The sequence below is a fragment of the Phalacrocorax carbo genome, chromosome 15 (genome assembly GCF_963921805.1).
Source record: "Phalacrocorax carbo chromosome 15, bPhaCar2.1, whole genome shotgun sequence".
In the NCBI taxonomy this organism is placed as follows: Eukaryota; Metazoa; Chordata; class Aves; order Suliformes; family Phalacrocoracidae; genus Phalacrocorax; species Phalacrocorax carbo.
The window spans coordinates 10,326,247-10,346,442 of NC_087527.1; the positions used below are offsets into that span (position 1 = coordinate 10,326,247).

At 46.0% G+C, this 20,196-nt stretch overlaps 1 protein-coding gene across 4 annotated transcripts; it reads right to left on the reverse strand.

Annotated features, from left to right (window-relative positions):
• Nucleotides 1-57: 57 nt before the first annotated feature.
• On the reverse strand, nt 58-15,473 carry CDK2AP1 (cyclin dependent kinase 2 associated protein 1). 4 transcript variants are annotated; one of them, XM_064466247.1, is made up of 4 exons: nt 14,912-15,473; nt 4,625-4,731; nt 3,642-3,768; nt 58-877 (listed from the first exon to the last, which is right to left on the reverse strand). In XM_064466247.1, exons 1-4 carry the CDS (start codon nt 15,117-15,119, stop codon nt 810-812), a joined length of 510 nt encoding a protein of 169 aa, XP_064322317.1. In that variant the 5' UTR covers nt 15,120-15,473; the 3' UTR covers nt 58-809. The 4 variants fall into 4 exon arrangements, with proteins under 4 accessions (XP_064322317.1, XP_064322319.1, XP_009511573.1 ...); XM_064466249.1 differs by lacking the exon at nt 14,912-15,473 and adding an exon at nt 13,362-13,537; XM_009513278.2 differs by lacking the exon at nt 14,912-15,473 and adding an exon at nt 13,049-13,127.
• Nucleotides 15,474-20,196: the final 4,723 nt, after the last annotated feature.

The following is a 20,196-nucleotide window of genomic DNA, read 5'->3' on the forward strand; positions in this document are numbered from 1 at the left end:
TCTTGTTCATGGAGTATGAATCTGATTAAAGTGACTGTACATAGTTTTAATACAAACTGTTAATGAAAATAAGCTTTATTACGTCAAGTAATAAATACATACAAAGATGCAAATAACAGTTTTAGTAATTTATCCAGAATTTTCTGTTTTTGGCAAACTTAAACTGAAATCTCCAGCCTTAATGTAGAAATTAGCTTTCTAGGACATTGTTGTTATTTAATAGGTTTCCCTATTTTCCATATAACTCATGCACTTTAAATGGACTTCAAAGCACTAACAGTCATGCAAATGTTTATGCAAAACGAACAAAAAAGGAAAACTAAGAGAAGGGGAAGGTTATTTCTAAGCAGGGTCTATGCTGTATGACAAATTGTGACTTAGCAGACTACTAGGTACAGCATGCTATTCTGCATTTATTAAAAAAAATATCTGTAGAGCTTATGTCAAACTTGGAAAGACTGACAGCTTGGGGTTAAGTGAATATAGTCAAAGGAAAGAACCAGAATGAGACCGTGGCTGGATAAGAAGAGAACTAAAATAGAGCCTGGAAGAGAAAAAGCATTCCTCTGCATGCAGTTCGGTTTTCATGTTTTAGAAACATTTCAGGGAGTTTTAATGTCTTTACAAAATGCAAACCCTCAGTAAGTTGAAAAATCCTTGTTTTCTCATTCTTAACTATACATTTTTTGTAAGGGCAAACCAAAACATTCAAAGTAAAGGAATTTGTCTGAATGTTTCAAGAGTCAAGAGGAATAAGTGTTACTTTTTCTTCATTAAGAGATGGAAAATCTTGCAACTGAATTAGTGGGCTAGGATCTTGCATTTCGTTCCGTCTCAGCCAAGCATTCCCGAACTAATCCTCTAGCGTGAATAATGCCTGCAAAAGGATTGGACATGTTTTAGATCACCTCATTCAGGTCACACTTGCAACAACAGTCCAGAGAAAGGTTTCTGTATTTCTGTCCCAAGCTGCCAGAGCTACCACAGCATGCCTCAGAAAAGGGAGAGATCCCACACTTCCCAAACATCAGCTGCTGCTAAACAAGTTTGCTTTCCCAAACTGGTGTTAAACTGAAAAGGGACTAAACCAGGAGTTATAAGATTTGTACGTCTGCAGTGACAGATATATCTTCATGTGCAGTGCTGGCCTATTTAAAACCAGAGACTTAAGAGAAAGAAAAGAAGAGTCATCTTAACTACCCGTGAGTTGTTTTGCGACACTGGAGTGAAAAAAACCACAGTTATTTGGGGAGTCATTTTAGGAAGCTCTCTAAGTCTTATCACCTTGGATAGTTCTCTTCTGAGAGGATGCATTAAAATCGAAGCCTTCGTAACATTGCTTAAACTCAAGTAGTGTCTCTTGTAAGAATAAAAAGTTACCTCCTAACACTGGCTCAACTCCCAGTGTAAATCATCACCACTTTACATGCTGCCACGCCATATCTACTCTCATTTGATAGAGATAATGTGGAATTCTCCACTACGAGTCCTGTTGCCTTGAGTTACAGAAATCTGGACCTTGATTCTTAATCCTGGAACTAAGACTAGATTCATGTTCACAGAGCTGCTGAAAGAACAAAGCTTGAGATAGATCTTAAAATGAGAGACGGATAGATTTTTCTGCAATAAATGAGGTTGTATTTTACTAACAGGACAAGATAGAAGGCAATTTCTCAGCTCAATCATGCTCCTTAACAAGGTGGAAAAAGGCCAGAAAGGCAATAGATGAGGTTTAATCTCTATTTACAGATTAATTCCGTTTCTGCTTCTAGAAAGCTGTTAGCCCAGATCACAGCAACAGCCTTCACATCCAGGGGTAATGACTTGGGACTTGACGGGTGCAAAGCTTTGCAGAGGGTTAAACCACACCGACAAGTCAAGGTGCATCCGCAGCTGTGGGATGCAGAAACGCATACTCAGAGCAGTGCATTAGACCTGGCCCTGGTGGCAGGACGCCCAGTTTATGCAGCAGAACTACCCTGAATTATGTAGAGCACTGGGAATTTGGCCAACTTTAGAGGTCAGTAGCCTCTGTGCTTAGGAGTGGGTGGAGCTGGGGACAGGGACTTTATTCAGGAATAACCTCCACATGGCCATGGAGGCTGCAGTCACGTGGTTGCTCTCAATCACTTTTGCTCTCACATTTGCACATGCTCCTTCAGCCATGAGGCTCCCAAAACATAGAGAGAGGTATGTTTGTGACCAAAAGATGGCAGCAAAAAGTATTTATTTGGGATTCTTCGCAACTCCGACAAGTCACAGTGGCAGCATTGAATCTTAAACGTATGCTAGCCAAAAAACTAAATACTCAATGCAAGAAGCAGCAAAACAACTTTTCCTCACCGAACTGAGCCATTCAGTTCAGGGAACGTCTGCATCTCTGCCAGTCTCTTTTAAGTTGTCCCCATTAGCCTATTGCCATTCATGATCTATTAATACTGACTCAGGCAATGCAATAAAGAGAGACTCCAGCAACATTGATTTTAGCTGGGCCAGATTCCACTTACCACTCATCAGCAGACTTTATTGCATCCTTTCCCAGAACAGCTACTAGTCATTTTATTGCATGTCATGGCAGATATATTACTCTCCCGTAATGGTTGAGCCTTAAATAAAGCTTTGTAGTCTTGGGTAAATGTACAGGAGATTTGCAAGGTGGTGAAGTTAGTCTGTTACAATAACATTCCCATTCAGGGTTGGATGCATGAGCCAAACTCAGCACAAGGGCCAAGGAAAGGGAGGAAAAGGTAACTACTTTATACTGGCAAAGGAGAGAACTGCCAGCACAACTGCTGTCAATGGCCTTTCAGAGTCGTTTCTGGATCTGGAGCAGTGGAATATCCCACTGCTCCTTCAAAAATATCCCTCGCACGTCCCCTGCAGAGGACAACGTCAAGCTGATGTCAGGAGTGGGGCATGCAGGTGTTTCTTTTACACTGCAAGGAAAGGGCATTTATTATCCCTTTTAGCTGACAAAGCAAAGCTAAAGAGACCTCATCAGCCAGGCCTAAAATCTTCTATGTCCCTTACTAGTGGACTCTTAATGACATCCACTTGACCACAGGCAGTGGAGCCTGGGCAGCCCAACACTCCACAGAGGGGAGGAAGGCCTAGGTTTGACACCTTGGTCTGAACAGGCTTCACTGACAACGTTGGGGGTTTTTTTGCAGCTCTCCACCAGCCTCCATGTGCATCACCACAATGCAGTATTCCTTTAGGCAAAATACACAGGTAAAGACTCTCGGCTCAAGTAGATAGGTGATGTACGTGAGAAAAGTAAATAATTCTTGGTTGTGTATTTTGGAGACTGGGGGAAAGAGGGAGTTGAAGGGGCAAGGAAGTCACCAAGAACCTATAAGCGCGTATCCATTAGACACCTTAAGAAGTTCTCAAATAAGGTTTGAATTATTAACTGTAACTCCCCTTGTGCACAGGAAACACATTTGGTCACTGGTTTATCTAACAAATACAGCATGAACAGAGTATCCCAAGGTTTCAGTTGCTTGTTAATACACCAGGTTTCATGATGAGCCCCCAACAAGCTGTCTCCTTTCAAAGAAGAGTTGTCATCAAGCTATATACAAGTAGGCAGTGCACAAAGGGTATGTGACACAATTTTTTAAAATAAATTTAAACATTACCTCTTTTTAGCCTCTCCATCGCACTTTTACTCCCAGCGTATGTGGGTCTAATCTCTTTTCCTAATTCTTCTATGATAGCTAGAAGTTCTGCGTATTTGCTTTGCGGTACTTGACTGCTGCTGGTCCCCTGTAGTTAAAAGTAGGTTAATCTCAATCAAATACTGCTAAAAACAAAACAATTACAACCAACGGCAACTGGAAATTCATGGAGGACCAGAAATAGCCCTGGAAGCCACTTTTTAAGATAACAAAATTTCACCTTTATTACACAAACATTATTTTCTTTTTGTGGTTACTGATACAGTTGGACACAATGCTACATGCCCTTCAAAAATTGGCATCAACTGGGAGGATGCAGCTGCAAGACTGGGACCTCAGGTGGGACTGAAGTTAAAACAGTCCTGCAAGAACAGCTGCAAGAACTGAGAACTGCTTATTTAACTCCTCCTGCTTTTTCAATGTTTAGGTGTATATTTTGTGGAGAAGTTAGGTAGGCAGGGAGAGTGAGGAGCAGATATAAACAAAACTGCCCATATGAGAAGGGAAATCCTATGAAGTCAAATACCTTACACAGAAAGTTCAGATTCCTGAAGCAGCCCATAGGACTGTCTGTGACACGCACTTCATGAGACTAAATTTTAGAATATAAGTTTGCCAGAGAAAAACAGTATACAAATAGTCTTTTTTTAACAAGAAATTTTAAAATCTGTTAGAGCACTTACTATCAGAACATAATTCAAAACATATTTCACTGTGACTCAGAAGGGATGGGACTAACAGTTAATTAGTAACCCATCTCACTCAGCACTCTGCTTAGTCTAATTTGATCCCAAGACATGTGCGATGAATCAGTCTGCCATTTGGGTTTGATTTCAAATCTTGGTGGGAGGGAGGAACACCTCAGATTACAGGCCACAATCTGTGCAAACGCAGGGTCAGTGATCTGATTAAAGAAAAACAACAAGCAGAGCTCAGAGTTGTACCTGCATCCCTTGTGTATAGCCTAGAGATGGGGGTCCATAGTCATTTATAAGCTGTCTATATTGCGCAGATGTTGCCATACTTGTGGAGGGAGAGTGAACGCTTCCAGCTGTAAGAGAAAAGAAAAAAAATTTGTTATTATCTAAAGATTAATTAGTCTGTTACAGTGGGACACATTTTAGATCACTTTTTTCTAAAGCTGTGATCTCTCACCTTTGTCTAGGCCCACTAACGCCATTTCAGAGTCACGCTATTTGCGGGGAAGAGAATGGTTAAATTAATGCTTCTCTAATGTTTGCCATACATTTGGAAATAGCACGGCCTGCAACATTATCAGTGCAAATCGTTTGCCTAAAAGTGAAACAGAGTGTAGCATGACAGGTTGTTCTGCCTAGACAAACTGTAAATATTAAGGAGCCCTATTTTTGCATATATACATTCCACATAGATGAGTCTAATGTACTGTGCTATTTTTACTTTTTCAGTGCAAGTTATCTGAAAGTAATTTTGCAACTCAAAGTGTCATCACATGGTCAATGCAAGTTACCCTCAGTACTATTTTCAGCCAATGCCAAAACTATTCATAGGGAACAGCCAGTTGAGGTATATCAGATCTGCTGCTCATGGTATGACATCGGAGGCAAAGAGTGCTACCATAATTCCTCTTTGTGTGATATCAAACATTTTTAAGCAGTCACATTGTGCTACATAAGTAAACCAAAGGCAAAATTACATCACTTTGGGTTATAGTTACTTCTTCTAAAGTTATAGAAGATTATATTCAGATCTGCAGGGTTTTGATTCAACCAAGAGTTACAGACTCTAATGTCATCATTGCCAAACTGCTCCAGAAATGAACAGTTGAAACACTTCTTCCCTCCTCGCCCCCCAACATAAGAATTTGGGTTTCAGAAACAACTTTTAGATTCTTCTTAGGGGGCTTAATTATGCTGCCCATTCCACAACCGTGCTAGAGGACCTGCTGGTTACAGATTGTACACTCAGGACCAAGGGAGCATTACACCATTTGACTTGTTCACTCTCGCAGCTGAAGTGCTCCTGCATCCACTGATGCAGTCTGTGCCTACAGGCACAGACAGACTGCCTGCTGCCTGAAAAATCTTCCCTCTTACAAACTCCTTTGCTGAAAATTCCCAACTGTCTTTCATACTGAGGAACAGATCTCATTTACCAGCCTTCATTTAAATCTAAATTAAACCGATGTTAAAAAGTCACTGGGGCTCAGAACTATGTAAATCTCTAGCTTGGTTTTGAAGTTGCAAATTATTTCATTCATATTTTCCCCTCACTACAAAAAGAAAGAGCCAGCAGTTACACTGTAAAAAGCACTGCTGAACAGAGTGGAACAGACTCTTGTCCTCAGTTGGGAAGCCTCTTTCCACTTCAGAATTAATCACAGGATATCACTGAGGCGTTGTCTTCATCACAAGAAGAGAGCGTGTTCTTGATTTTAGCTATTTAATTGGATGCAAAGTCCTAAAAAAGGCAAACGGGGTTGCTCACTAGGTTACCTTAAAACAAAAAGCAAGGTTTCTCTTTTTCTCTAACTAAGCTGGTAAATCTTATGGCATTACAATCTGCATTTCCGTTGCTAAGGTTTCACATGGAGCTAGCTGTCACATTTTGCCAAAGCATAGTAAAAACCAAAAAAAACTAAGCAACACACCCATAGAGTACGGCACTGTGCAGGAACACCACGGTTGTCAGCTATTCTCTCAATTAGTTCTTCACATTATCAGCAAAAAAATACATGCACAATTTTAAGATTTCTGCATGTAAAACTTAGTCAATATTTCAAGTCCAAATGACTGAATTTCAACAGTTATCAAACATGGCACAACAGCAAATCACATCTTTCCTCCAAGGACTTCAAAATGCTTCAAAAACATTAATGAGCCCCTTGTGCTGCAAGGTAAAAAGGCTTAATTACCTCAATTAAGCAGAGAGAGACTTATGCGATTTTTCCTCATGTACAATAAAACAAAAGACCCATCCTGCAAAGACTTGTTCCTGGGCTGTTATTGCAAGCAGTCACACAGAAGTTAGGCCTGGGAGCTCCAAACTGGTTCAGAATTAAGGCAAGGACTCCAATGACCAGGCTCAGGAATTCTGCTCTACCCACTGAGCAAACCTTAGCCCATGTGAAACAAAAACCAGATTACGGCCACCATATCAGTTAATGATAACATAGTACAGATAATTTAGTGATTGTTTCAGATTATGTTGATTTAAGCAACGACTCACGCTTGGTCTGTACAAAATAACACAGCAAAGTATGTCTAGATAAGATAGAAAACCCCGCTAGAAACATGACGTGCCAAGACGAAGCAGTGAGTTGAGGCACTGACCAAGAAAGTTCCACAGATATGAAATCCAGCCACGTACGGCGTTGCAGTGGACAGTAGCTGGTCTCAGCATGGGAGCTTGAACCCAGTAGTGACTCAATCAACAATGAGTGACAAAAACAAACAAGAACTTTCAGTTGGCCACTATGAGTAAGAAACTGCCGTTGGAGTGGAGCATCACTCCCAATTTGAATTAGCAGTCAGATCAGTCGAGCTGCGTTGCTTCAGCAGCCAGGGGTGCTGTATTGTCTACTGTACCCACGACATATGCAGAGCTGTGCTGCAGACACTAGAGGCCATTGCTGAGTACAGCATGCCCTGCCAAATGACAGATCGTGGTAACCATGGTGAGTTTACCCGTTTCTTTGCAGTCTGCATCAAAAATGTAATAAGACATAATGCCATGCGCCGACCACTTTATCAGCAGCAGCAGGCCCAGAGAACAAAGAAAAGGATTTGACTTGGCCATGGTACCAGCCTCCATACATCCATGTCAGAAGTTGTGCCAGTCAAACTCAGCTGGAGGGGGAAAAAAATGAAAAATCCTTGATTTCACCTCAATTTAAGATGATGCAATCATGAAAATTAAATTAATTGTGGGGGTATTAGTATCTCACTGGGTAATGGACCTTGAGCTTTTTGACCTATCACTTTGTATGTTAATCTCAAGGAGAAGCCCTGGGTCTTGGATGAGTATTACTCAATTAACCCAAAATACATGTGCATGTCTGAACATCCTGTATATCTCATATTAAAAAAAAAAAAAAAAAAAAAAAGAAAAAGAAACCACCAGCTACTGCTATTACAGTTAGCAATAAAAATTAGGCCAGGAAGTCTCACAGTCAATACCCAGTCAAAAATCAGTGTGATGATTAGGTATTCACTAGAGAGAAAAAAGGAGGGGGGATCTAAATTGAGGCTTGCTCTCTCACGGTAAAATGACAATGGAGACAAGACAGTTAAGAATTGACAGAACTGAAAAGAGAGTGTGCTTGGTCCCGAATTTAAGTGACACCCTGTATCACATCCCAAATTGTCTTAGTGCTTGCTTCTGTTTAAAACCTAAATTAATATACCCACTTTCCTCCTTCCACTCTCCTAATTAAATGTACACAAAACCTTTTATATACCCATTTATTCTTGTTCCAACAATGTCTTTTATTTCTGTATTCAAACAGAACACTGCCAGAAGTGTTTTTCCCACAAAAATATAGTGATTTTTTGTTAATCAATATTAGTCTTTATTGGGGGAGAAGTGTCTAACAATACAGCAAACAAATCAAATTTCTGTGTCAAAATCTCTTCCTTCCAGCAGTCTCTTTGAGCCCAAATTTACACCCAGGGAGACAAAGGATCTAGAATCAATCCTTGTTTGCTTGAACTCCCACTGACCAGGAATCTTCCCATTAATTTCTGATAGGTTTGTAGGGATCCCTTCAGCTCCTTTACCACTGTCTTCAAGCCTGAGCAATTATACCAATTTGCTGATCCAAGTCTTAATTCTTAATTCTATTGCTGCTGCTTGCTGGAAAAATAACTGGGAAGGCAGCTTGCTGTGCACCATGTAAGGAAGCAGTGGGAGCAGGAATGCTGGGGTAAACTCACCTGATCCATAATCGGCAGATGCCCTGGCATCTACACAGCTCAGCTGCCACCCTGTTTTATTCTCACAAAGAGTAAAGTAAATCAGGAATTTTTACTCAAGCCACCAAGTTACTTGCATAGAACAGACTCAGATAAGCCAAGAGCCGACCTCATTGGCTATGTGTTTCTGTACTACCCTGTACTTTGTAAGGTGCTATAAGACTGTACAGGTAAACTCCTGCCATTTTACAAACTCTTTCTACACATGAACGTGACAGCACATAAGAAAAGATACCTATAGTCTGAAGTTTATCCAAGATACATGGTGTAGTCTGTGGAATCTCACTGCCTCTACCTCTATTTCATAGCCTCATCAAGCTGAGGTTGCTTGCAACATACAGGCTGTTGCCATTTAGACAGCTAGCGGTCATCACCTCTTTCTATAGAGCCCAATGCTGGACATTACTGCTTCTGCCACACAACTGGACAATATTCCTCATCTGCTTCAGGTGACAGCAGTTTGATTCCTGACGGTACACGGTATGAGACAACCAGGCTGGAATATTTTTAACTGAGAGGATGTAAATTCTTCTGTCCTAAACAAGACAGCTTTGCAAGAAAACACATGAGAAATATTCATGTAAGTTGCTCTGCCAACGTACACTGCGAGGCATCTTCAAGCACAAGGGGAGCGGTAACATCTTCAACTAGCACAGACATTTCTGCAGCGAGTTCCTGAACACAGCCTGAATCACAGTCAGAGCGTTTTGGCTGACTACAAGAATATGTTATTCCTTAGCCCTCTATGCACTTTGGCTTAATTTCAACAAGAACTCCTTGCCGTCCATGGGACACCACACACACATCTACGTGAGTGGATCTACTGCACAGCCAAGGCACCCGCTGAATCCTACAGGAATTGCCAACCCAGAGCGAAAACAGACAGTCCCTGTTTCCCCCAACCTTCCAGTAATTTTTTTAATCTGAAATAATAGACCCCATTCTCATTTGCACAAAACTTCCCTTAAAGCACTAGCTGTGAAAGTTACATTTTCAGCCACTATCTCCCCCTTAAACAGCCCTTGTGGGAGAAACAGACCTTTCTTTGAATAAAACTATCTCCTTTTAAAAAAAAAAATGCACACACACATAAATACGTTCTCAAAAACTAGGACATTCTTTATCATAACAGCCAGAGGCCTTGCTCTTTTGATCTGTCACAGTCTGGGCCTTTCCTCTAGTACTCCTATTCTATTTAATCTTTCCATGTGGATAACGGTCATGTTTTCTGTCTCCTCTTCCTACCCCCCGCCTTTTTTTTTTTTTCAGATGAGAAAAACAAAAGACAGTCACTTGGACTCCCTGCCATTCTTCTATTCGAGCACAAGATATTTCTACACAAGCAAGTTACTTGGCACAACAGGAAAGGATCAAAAGGTTAAAGCATTTGGTACACATACACCACATGTAGTTGGGGTGAGTGGGTACGACTTAAGACTAGAATTTAGTCTGGTCCCCCAGACTCAGCGTCTGTATCATGGGTATGGTTCAAAGCTGTTCAATCTTTGGTTTGGACCCTTGTGTTCCCATTAAGGGATGGAGCATCAGTGTTGCACAACTGGAGCAGAGCTTCTGGTTTACTTTTACCCAAAAGGAATCAAGTTAGCATGAACCAAAACCACTCTGTAACTCAGCCAACATGTGATGGGTGGGGACGATGAGATTTGCTGACTGTGAAAACCATACCACTGCTCTGAGGCTAAAAACACTCAGGTAGACCAAGCCAAGAGTGCCAGTTTTCTAAATTTCCAAACAAGTGCACTTCAAAATTGCTAGTTCTGAAACATGTTTTTTAGCATGCTTCTTTTCAGATCATTTTAACTTCACAAGGACTTCAAGAGATCAGGAAACCAGCAAATTCCAGTGTGAATTGGAGGGAGGGGTATATTTCCTATAAAACCCCCCAGCTACAGCATGAACACTTTGCTCTCTGCTCTGCCTACAAACAGTATTCTTTCCAGTACTCCCACTCCAAAAACAACCTCTCAATATGGACAACAATATCAAACATAAGCTGTCTCTGTAAAGGGCGACAAGCAAGCCATTTGTTCATGCAGGTCTGCACTGCAGTCTTAATAATACAAGGAATGGCCTAGTGCGCTTGGTATCATTTCTCAGGACTGAATGAAATCGGTCTCTCCAGTTGCAAGCCAGAGCCCCAGTTAGGGAAATTGTTTCATTTCACCTCTCAGTAAGAATTTGCACTTTTCACCAAGAAAATTCTGGTTGCTGTGAGGCAAGGCAGGTGCACTGACAGCCTTGTTGGTCTGCAGCTACAGCCGTACCTGTTGTACAGGTCACCACTTGTTCATGCAAAGCCAAGACGCGGCTCCTTCCCTTGTCACAGACTGCTGGAATTTGTTTTTCCAGATCCTACATACAACAGTTTACGCTTTATTACAGGAACAGGGTTTTCTCCTGAAACCTGACATTTCTGCAAGAATTTGAATGAAACCAAAGGAAAATCCCAAGCTGCTTCAGCTGGTTTCTGTATCTTAAAACTAGTTTTCTCTGACCTGTGCACACTCTGAGCAAAATAGGAATGCTGGTGAATATCCACGGAGCCAGAAAGCACATGGAAACAAGGGGAGAGACAGACTACAGACCAGTTCACAGCTGGTGTAAATCTTTCTGGTTCCACTGAAGTGAACGGAGATGCTCTACAGCAGCTGGCCCTCTTGCAGAGAAACAGTTAAACAATATGAAACACAAGACAGAGAAGAAAACTACTTTGCAGGATTCAGTATGATAAGCAAGAAAATACTAACAAATCAAAAGACGGCTTTTAGAACAGGTAACAGAGGTTCCCCTGGGACACCACAGGATCAGGTGAGGCTAGAAAGGTAGAGGCACAGCACTGCACATACCTAACAGAGCACCTTTTTACTGCCCAGGCAAAGAAGGTGCTTTTGCAGATTAAATAGGGCTCCCCAAGCACAGTTGGGAACTGACAGCCTGGAATGCTACACAGAGGGGCCCAATTCCCAGAGCACAGGCTCTCCAGGAAGGTGACTGACAATTCGGACGAAACAGTGGGACTCTGGCTGCAGACACCCTGGGCCAAGCGTCACCACTGACCTGGGCGACAGGGGAGAGGAATAGGCACCAAATTCTGCTGTAACAACACATTCTTCTTCCCTCAGCCTGGTGTAAGGCAGAGGAGTCAGCACCCGGATGCTTCCAGCATCCTGAGTCACTTGCAGAGCAGCTGCATCTTCCTTACCCGCAGTCAGCCCCAGATCTGCCGACAACCCACGGAGGCTTCCTCCCCATATTTCCTCCTCCCCAAACAGCTCCTCTCCCTCAGGACTTCAGTCCTGGTTTCTAAATCCCCAGCATGCTCCCTGCAAGAACAGAGCACCATCACCCACCAACCACAACCGCTTCATCTCACTGATCCACTTACTGAGTGCAGTTTAAACATGATTTTGCGGAGTGGCCACTCTCAGCCTAAACTTGAAAGGAGTTAGCTCTGCAGCAAGGACGCAGCTCTAAGAGCTGAGTCGACACTGCCTTTCCAAATACTCCTGCACCAGAAGCCCTGCACTGCAGGGAAGCAGCATTACCTCCCAGAGGAAAATCCCTGTGAGATCCACAGCTGGCCAGAGCCCTCCGTCGGCCGAGACCAAAATATTCAGCATTCATACAGAGAAGCTTCTGCAGGGCTGATTTCAGGCCAAAAGGGACAGATTTCCTGTTTTCCTCTCCTCTGCAGGACAGGGCAGGGGGGGTCCTTCACCCCAGGTTTGGAAGCAAACCTGAGATTTCTACCCCTGGCTGAGGGGCATTTAATTCAAGCACAGGAGAGAAGCAATCTCCTTCAACTCGGAATTAAGCTCCAGATAGGAGGGGGCCATTTGCAGTCATATCACTCTGAATACGATATGTGCAACTGCAAGGACTGCTTTGTCTAACTCCCTTGGCCTTAGGCCATGGTGCTGGCAATACCACTAGCTAGAGGAAGAGCTGGTGCGTGAGGATAATGGCAGAAGACAGGGAGGGAAGAGAGAGCCCATTTTGGATTCAGAGGAGGACATTCTTTCATTGAAAAGATTCTGGGGGTGTTGAGGATGATCCGAACTCAGAAGAGAGGACAACTTAGACAGGAATAGTTCCAGCATGACAGCAAACTGCTGCTAACTTGCCATTATGAGGAAAAAAGGAGCGGGGAGGGGGGAAGGGAAAGATAAAACTGCATGAAATAATCTAAAACCCTGATCGCAGCCGGAGTGTTAGAAAGCACACAGACACAGCAGCAAGAGGACTGGAGACAGAAACTTCACCACTCAGCTTGCATTGTGAGCGGCATGGTCTGACACGGGATTTTGCAGCCCTCACTCGCAAGGCAGCCAGACTCCGATCCCCCCCACAGCATGACCTAATCCCCACCCCTCACCCACCATCGCAAAATACCACCTTTGTTTTCCCTGCAATTTTACGGCCGTTCCGGAGAGCAAGGCACAGGTTCTCGTGGGAGCCGATAGGAGAACGGCTTCCCTTGCTGGGCTTTGTTTTGTTTCTTTTTTCCTCCGGTGACACTTCTGCTTTTTGTCAAAGAATCCTTAGCACATCCCCTGCTTCCTGACCCCTTTGCAGAGCAGCGCTCGGGCCCACGGTGCTCCCCACACACAACCCAGGCACACCAATCTTTTACACACTCGTAGCCCCACCGAGCTCAGCTCCAGGCAGGATCAAAGTGTCTGAGGCACAGAGACCTCGGTTCACCCACCAGCTGGTGACGATTCTTTGCAGTAAAATAAGATTGCTGCTCTCCTGGTAGCTAGAATACAGGCGCATCTTGTTCATCCCCTTCGTTCATCAATCTCCCAGGATTACAACAACAAACGGTGCTGTAAAAATCACCGAGGCAGACTTCCCTCCCTACTAAACTCAAGTGCAAAACTTTCCCTCTCAAAAAGAAAAAAAAAAATCAGTCAGATTTCTGGCTGCGGAATGGTCTGATGCCAGCCCTGCAGACTGGGGCTGCGGGGAAAGGAGTAGGGAGTATTATTTTTTTACATCGGAACCAACTTCTCCATTTTGGTTCTGTTTAATACTAGCCAATGCGCAGAGATTAGCAAGATCCCCTCCAAATATCCCACAGCGAAGCAATTGCTGCTGCGGCTTTGTTCAGGCTGCACCGATTTACACACACTCCCCGCGACAGAGACCCACTTTTACAGCAAACACCTCAGCACAAGAAAAAAAAAAACCACTCGCCTGCTGTTACCTTCGGAAATGAGGGAGGAAAAATAAAAAGGGGGAGAATGTAGTGAAGAAAAAAAAGTTAATGCCATCAAGGAAACTTTTTAGAGAGGAAAGTTGGAAAGACTCCTGGACAGAGCCAAGGAAGAAGAATAATTTTTAAAAAGGGCTTTTGTAAGGAATAAAGAGCAACTGCTGCGCCCGTTCCAAAAAAGCCTCCAGCGAGCAGAGGGGGTTCGCCCGCCCGGGCTGTTCCGCGGAGCCGGGAGGCTCTGAGGGGGGAGCGGGGACCGAGGCCCCCCTGAAGCGCTGGGGGCCCCTCCGGCGGCGGCGGGTGCGGGGCCGGGGTGCCGGGGCAGCCACCAGCCGGACGAGAGGGGTCCCAGGGCGGCCCCTCCGTCTGAGGAGAGGGGTCCCAGAGGCGGACCCCCAGCTTGAGGAGAGGGGTCGCGGGGCGGCCCCTCCGTCTGACGAGAGGGGTCCCAGAGGCGGACCCCCTGGCTGAGGAGAAGGGTCCCAGAGGCGGACCTCCCGCCTAAGGAGAGGGGTCCCCGGGGGGCGGCCCCCAGCCTGAGGAAAAGGTTTCCCCGGGCACACACACACACACCCCCCCCGCCTGACAGGGGTCCCCGAGGCGGACCCCACGCCTGAGGAGAGCGGCGAGGCGGCCGCGCGCGCGAGGCGAGGCGCGGCGCGAGCGGCACTTGCGGCGTCCCGCCAGCAGCGGTCCTCGCTGAGGCGCCGGCGGAATATTCCTGATCCAGATCAATCAGCCGCCCCGGGGAGCCGAGCATGGAGGAAACCCGGCGGCCGGAGCCCCGGAGCGGCGGCGGCCGCGGCGGCGCAGGGCCGGCCCGGCGGCCGCGGCGCCTCCGCGGAGGGGGCGGCGCGGTGCGGGCTAACGGCGCCGGCCGGCGGGCGGGCGGCGGTAATGGCGGCGCGGAGCCGCTGCCCCGCCATACCGGACTGGGCAAAAACTCGAGTCCGGGGCTTCCCCCCAGGTGCCGGTGCGGCACCGCGGGGCCCCTCCGCACGCCTCCCAAACTTGCCACCCAGTTGCCGCCGCGGACTTACCCGGGTTGAGGGGAGTCCCGGGGATGTGGGCGTTCAAGTTGGGCTTGTAAGACATTCCCAGAGACATGGCCAGCGGGAGGAGGAGAAGCGTCCTGAAATTCAGTGAAGCGTCTCCGTGTCTCCCAGACACTTTGGGTTGTTTACAGCAGTAGCAGCACCGGCAAATATGGCCGTCAGTTATATTGACACCCACAATGCAATATATCATCCATACATCATGAGGAGACGCGGATCCAAAAACTTTGGGGGAGAGGAGGCAGCCACCCGCCGCGGCGGCCCGACGCCCCGCGCACCTCGGCGCGGAGGGGGCGCGGAGGGAGGGGGCGCGGCGGCGGGGGGTGCCGCGGCCATCCCCTCACAGACAATGGAGCTCCCCTCAGGGACGACGCCGCCGGAGGAGCCGGGCGGGGAGGGAGGGGAGGGCGGGCGGTGGGGAGCCCGGCGACGGCGGAGGGGAGGGGAGAGGAGGAGGGGGGGGGGTTAATTAACTTCGGAAAGTTTTGGCACAACTTCGCATTTAAATCGGCTGTGCCCGCGCCGGGCGGCGGGGGGGCCGCGGCCAACGGCCCCTGTCAGAGGAGGAAGGCTGACGCGTCCTTCAGGGTGGCCCGAGTGCCGCTGCCTTCCCGCCTCCCCCCTCACCACACATCAGGCGTTCACTTCTCATTTATTCCGTCTCCCCCCACTAATTTCTATGGAAAATACCTGTTGATAATTTTAGAATAAAAGATTTTTTATTTTCCCAGACGCTGCTAAGGAAAAATATGCCTGTTTTTTTTCTTTTCTCAAACCACTATTCCTCTCCATTTGAAGGTTGGAGGTTAATGTAGACCACAGCTTCTGAGGGATTAAAAAACAAATACGAATCTTGCTGATAATGGACTAATTTTCTGCTTGCAAGCAGCAATAAGACTTTGCCACAAAAAAAAAAATTGCAGGTTAAATTATGACGCTTTCGAACCTGCATCTGCCACTTCAGAACTCATCCTTTTCACTGCAAGATACTCAGGTTTGTGCCTTCTGTCAATTAATATTAAACACACCACTATACTCATTAAATTGTTCCAGATTTATACCTATATCACTGCTTGGGTCCTGGGCACCCTCTCCTTCAGTACACAGCTCAGCCTGAAACCCACAGGACCCACATGTAGACCTTACCAGAAGCTGCTCTGAGATCGGTGAGGTGGTAGTTATATTGCACATGCTAATTAATGTCTATCCAAGACGATCTACTGCTCATAATTCTGGCGACAGCAAACACAGGGAGCCTGATCCTGCTCCTTGGAAGTGAGGGGCAAATTCCTTTTAAGTGACAGGGATTTAGGCCTGTGGTATCTTTCACTGTGGGCTGCTCTGCAGGGGGAGGCAGGTAGCATCTCCATTGCAGACACATGGAAATAGCAGTGGAGCAATTAAATTATTTCCTCAGCATAAAGCAGAATTGAGGCAGAGTGGGAAAAGCAAGCCAGCCTTTGAACCGCCCCCCCCCCGGCTTGTGTTGTAGTGATTGCACACTGCATGTGAGAAACATCTAAAAATTATGACTGGTACCAAATGAAATACCTTATCTTGTTATGTTTCGTATTTTATCTCCAGTCCAAGTGCATGACTCCAGCTATCGTGGCAAAGCCCTGAGTGGCAGCAACTATCCTTACAACTAATCCACGCTCGGGTCTGTTTGAGGGGGGACCTGAGAGCCCCAGGCTTAGAATTACATGCTCAGTGGACAATATTTTCACACTGGTGCTTGAGGCTTTACCTGTGTAATTCTTATTAGAGTCCTGAAAGATTGCACTGGTGAACCCTCATGTCCAGCACTGTGTGAGCAACAGCTTTGCATCCCTAAAGCTTCACTTCCAGAGTTGTAAATAACTGCCTTTCTGCTGATTCCTGGAAGGCCAGCAAAGTCCTCCAGGCGAGGGGCATGCTGCTCTGGGATTTTCCACTGCTGTGCGGTTGTTTACAGTCACACCAAGTGAGTGCGAGATGGGAGTGTTCCGAGTTTGCTGTGTTTTTTGCGGCTTTACACCAACTCTATGAAACTGGGCTCAGAGCAACACTGTGAAGAACAAGATCCACTGTGTTTTGCTTGGGTTTTATAATGACAGCTTCAAAATATACACTATTCCAGGAGGTGAGGCGGGGGATAAGGAAACGATCCTATAAAGATTATCCTATCTTCAGCACAGGACACAGCGAGCTTTGGAACAAACTGTGAAGGTTGGGCTTGATGAGATGGTCAGGCTTGTAGGGCCAGAGTATTTGTCCTGTAAGCGGGAGCCCAGCAGTACCACATCTCAGTATTTCACATCTGCTCTGCAGCTCCCTGGGCGCAGGTAATAGTGGCGGCACAAGACACAAGACCCTGGTAAGTGACAACCTTATTGCTTGGCCGCTGGCGCTATATGTGCTTCAAATTACTTTACTAGCTGCCTCTTGTTTTTTTTGCAGACACCACTGAAGTTGGCTTGGGTAGGATGTACCTGCAAGTCCTTCCTCTCTGCCCTGTGCTCTGTGGATTCACTTAGGTTGTTTCGAAGCAGGTGTGGCCACAAGAATAAAACCACCATCGTGCTTGGGCCATGAGCCGACTGTTTAGCAGGGTGACCACAGATTCAAGCTCCCTCAGAGGGGCTGCCTGCAGTTTAAAATTTTTTTATGCCACACACATGGCTTGCACTGCTTAGAGTTGTGTTCTGCACATGCAAACCCTGCATCAAGTGTAACAACTACAGTTCCAGCCGTGTGCATGCTCCAGGTTGTTTGCAGCAAGCCACAGGTCCCTGCTCTGCAGACTGATGGCACAGTCTTGTTTACTGACAGGAAAAGCAGCTCTTAATCACCAAGTGGCCAAGTCCTAGAGCAAGAAATACAGCAGAGCCATTTTATCACATGTGACACTTTCAAGCCTTCTCCATGCTAAGAGGTAACTTGAAAATAAATGTGTGTGCTTATGTTTTTCAGCAAGGGAGGATGGACAGTAAGAAGTGTCTGTCTCTTCAGTCATCTGGAAGCGCAGATGATATATTCTCCAGGTACAGCCACCTCTTCTCAGTTGTGTAAGATCTGCAGCATTCACTCTGTCCCCCTCTTTCTTTTCTTTGTATTTTCTCTGTTCACTCTCCTGGTTTGACTTTCTCACCTCTGCTCCTCCCAAACCACTGGGAATACTCAATACTCAGCAGCCAGTGTTTCCACAGACAAAGGCTTCCAGCCCCTGCTTAGCCAAGCTCTGACTGATCTCAAGGAGGTTTTCCTTTCCCAAAGCTCTGTGAGGTTGGATGCCCTACCCCTCCGGCGAGGGTGTAGGGAATATAAATGCAAAGTGTGATGTTGGAAGGCACTGGCAGCTGGCTGTTAGGACGACTCTCCATGGTAGAGCTTTGGGCTGTGCTTCAAGACAAACTTGTTTGTCCCCTTGTATCTGGAAATAAAGCTAAATAGCCATCCATGCCTGTGGAGCTGTGCTTTAACACCCTTGAAGACCTGCAAATGGAGAGCACAAACTAGGCTTGTTTCATATCATCTTGGATTAGATTAACAAGGAGAAGAATTAAAGATGGCATGGCAAGACCCTGTTTTATCCTGGCATGACTTTGACGTGTAAAACATTATGTTTGCACATTAATTTCAGTGTAATAAATTTTTGTCAGGCGTAATTGAGTGACTCAGGGATATTCTAACTGTTCTTTACGCACCACAGAGACCTGTGTAGCAGCAAGGGAAAAGAGATGGGAAGTTGTTTCCTTTTTCTGGAGGGAGTTTATATATTTATCCCCACATTTCTAGGGATCTTGCATCATACATAAAATAATCACAGAGTCACCTACAAGATTCTGAGCACTATTTTAATGACAAACTGCTCTCTTGTGCTAAAACTTAGATGTTAATTCAAAATGAAGTAAAAAGTCTCTGATGGGCCTAGGCTGAAAATTAAGCTTTTTAAGTCTTGAGTGAAGGCAGGCTTAACATCTTTGAAGAGCACAAGTGGTAGAGGCAAGTGAGTGTCAGCTCTCACAAACAGCATTTTAAAAGCTACTTTGCAGAGCTGAGTACCTTTCTTACCAGGATCGAAAGGAGCCAGCACTGCCTGGTGCAGAACACCTCCTTTCCCAGGTCCTGCTCCTGGGCACCTCATATGCTCCTGGGGCTGTCCAGGACACTGACACAGAGGGAAAATGGTCCATTTTATCCTTTTTGGCACCACTGTTGCTCCCTTTTCGCCTTGCTTCAGGTCCTTACATTACTGTCTCTGTTCTGTACAACTGTTTCCTGCTGATGGTACAAGGTTTCCCTCCTGCCCTTCTTGTTGCCAAGAGAGCTGACAGCCCTTGGTGTCCCTCCACTGCAATCTGCTTTTTGGCTGCTGTGTGCTGCTTACTGCCCCATCCTCACTAAAAGGCACGAGAAACACCCAGTCCTGAATAGAAATACAGATTCCACAGCTCTACCCTGTTGCCTTTTCTTCTCACACCTCAAAATACCCCTGGAAGCTCTAGATTGCTCCCCCTCATGGGAAGCAGCCCTCTGAGACCCTCTGCAAGGGGGTCTGTGAGTGCTGGAGCCAAAAGTGCTGGGGCAGCAGCCGTGAGCCAGACCCCAGGAAATTCTTTCCCAGCACCCGGCCCACATCAGCAGACAGGCTTGCAACCATTTAGGATCAAACTCTGGATGCCTATCCCGGGACAGGCTCTCCCCTTAAATTCTCCCAGACAAACTTTTTCCCAGCCTAGCCCTGCTCCCCACTTTCAGATGGTTCCTCCCAGGCCAGATGCCATATTATCTGGAGCGACTTTCCCTCCCAGCCTTGTTTTCCTCCTACTCCTGAGTCCTTTGTCTGGCTGCCAAGTGGAACAGCCCTGCCAGGCAGACAGCTGCTCAGCATCGCCGCGCGGGTGCTGCCCTATGGGCTGAGGAGCTGATTCCAGGCTTGTTCCATCTTTGAGGGGGACGTTCTGCCTTAGAGATGGCGTGTTCCAGAAGGAGAAAAAGCAAATAGCACCTGTAAAGCCATTGGAAGAGGCTGCAAGTGTTTAAGATAAAGAGGCCTTAATGTTACTCTGGGTGTACCTTTGAGAGCATAAGGAACAAGCCTGCTCTCTCCTGCTCCGGATGGAGGTCTCCCTGGAGGACCACAGAGCGGGAATGAGAAGTTTCCAAGCCCTCAGCCACAAAAGCATAGGCCTGGAATCTCTCTAATGAGAGTTTTCCTCTTTGCAGTTTGCCAGGCAAACAAGCACCAGGCACCAATATCAAAAGCAGCCCAGATTCCAATGAAACCA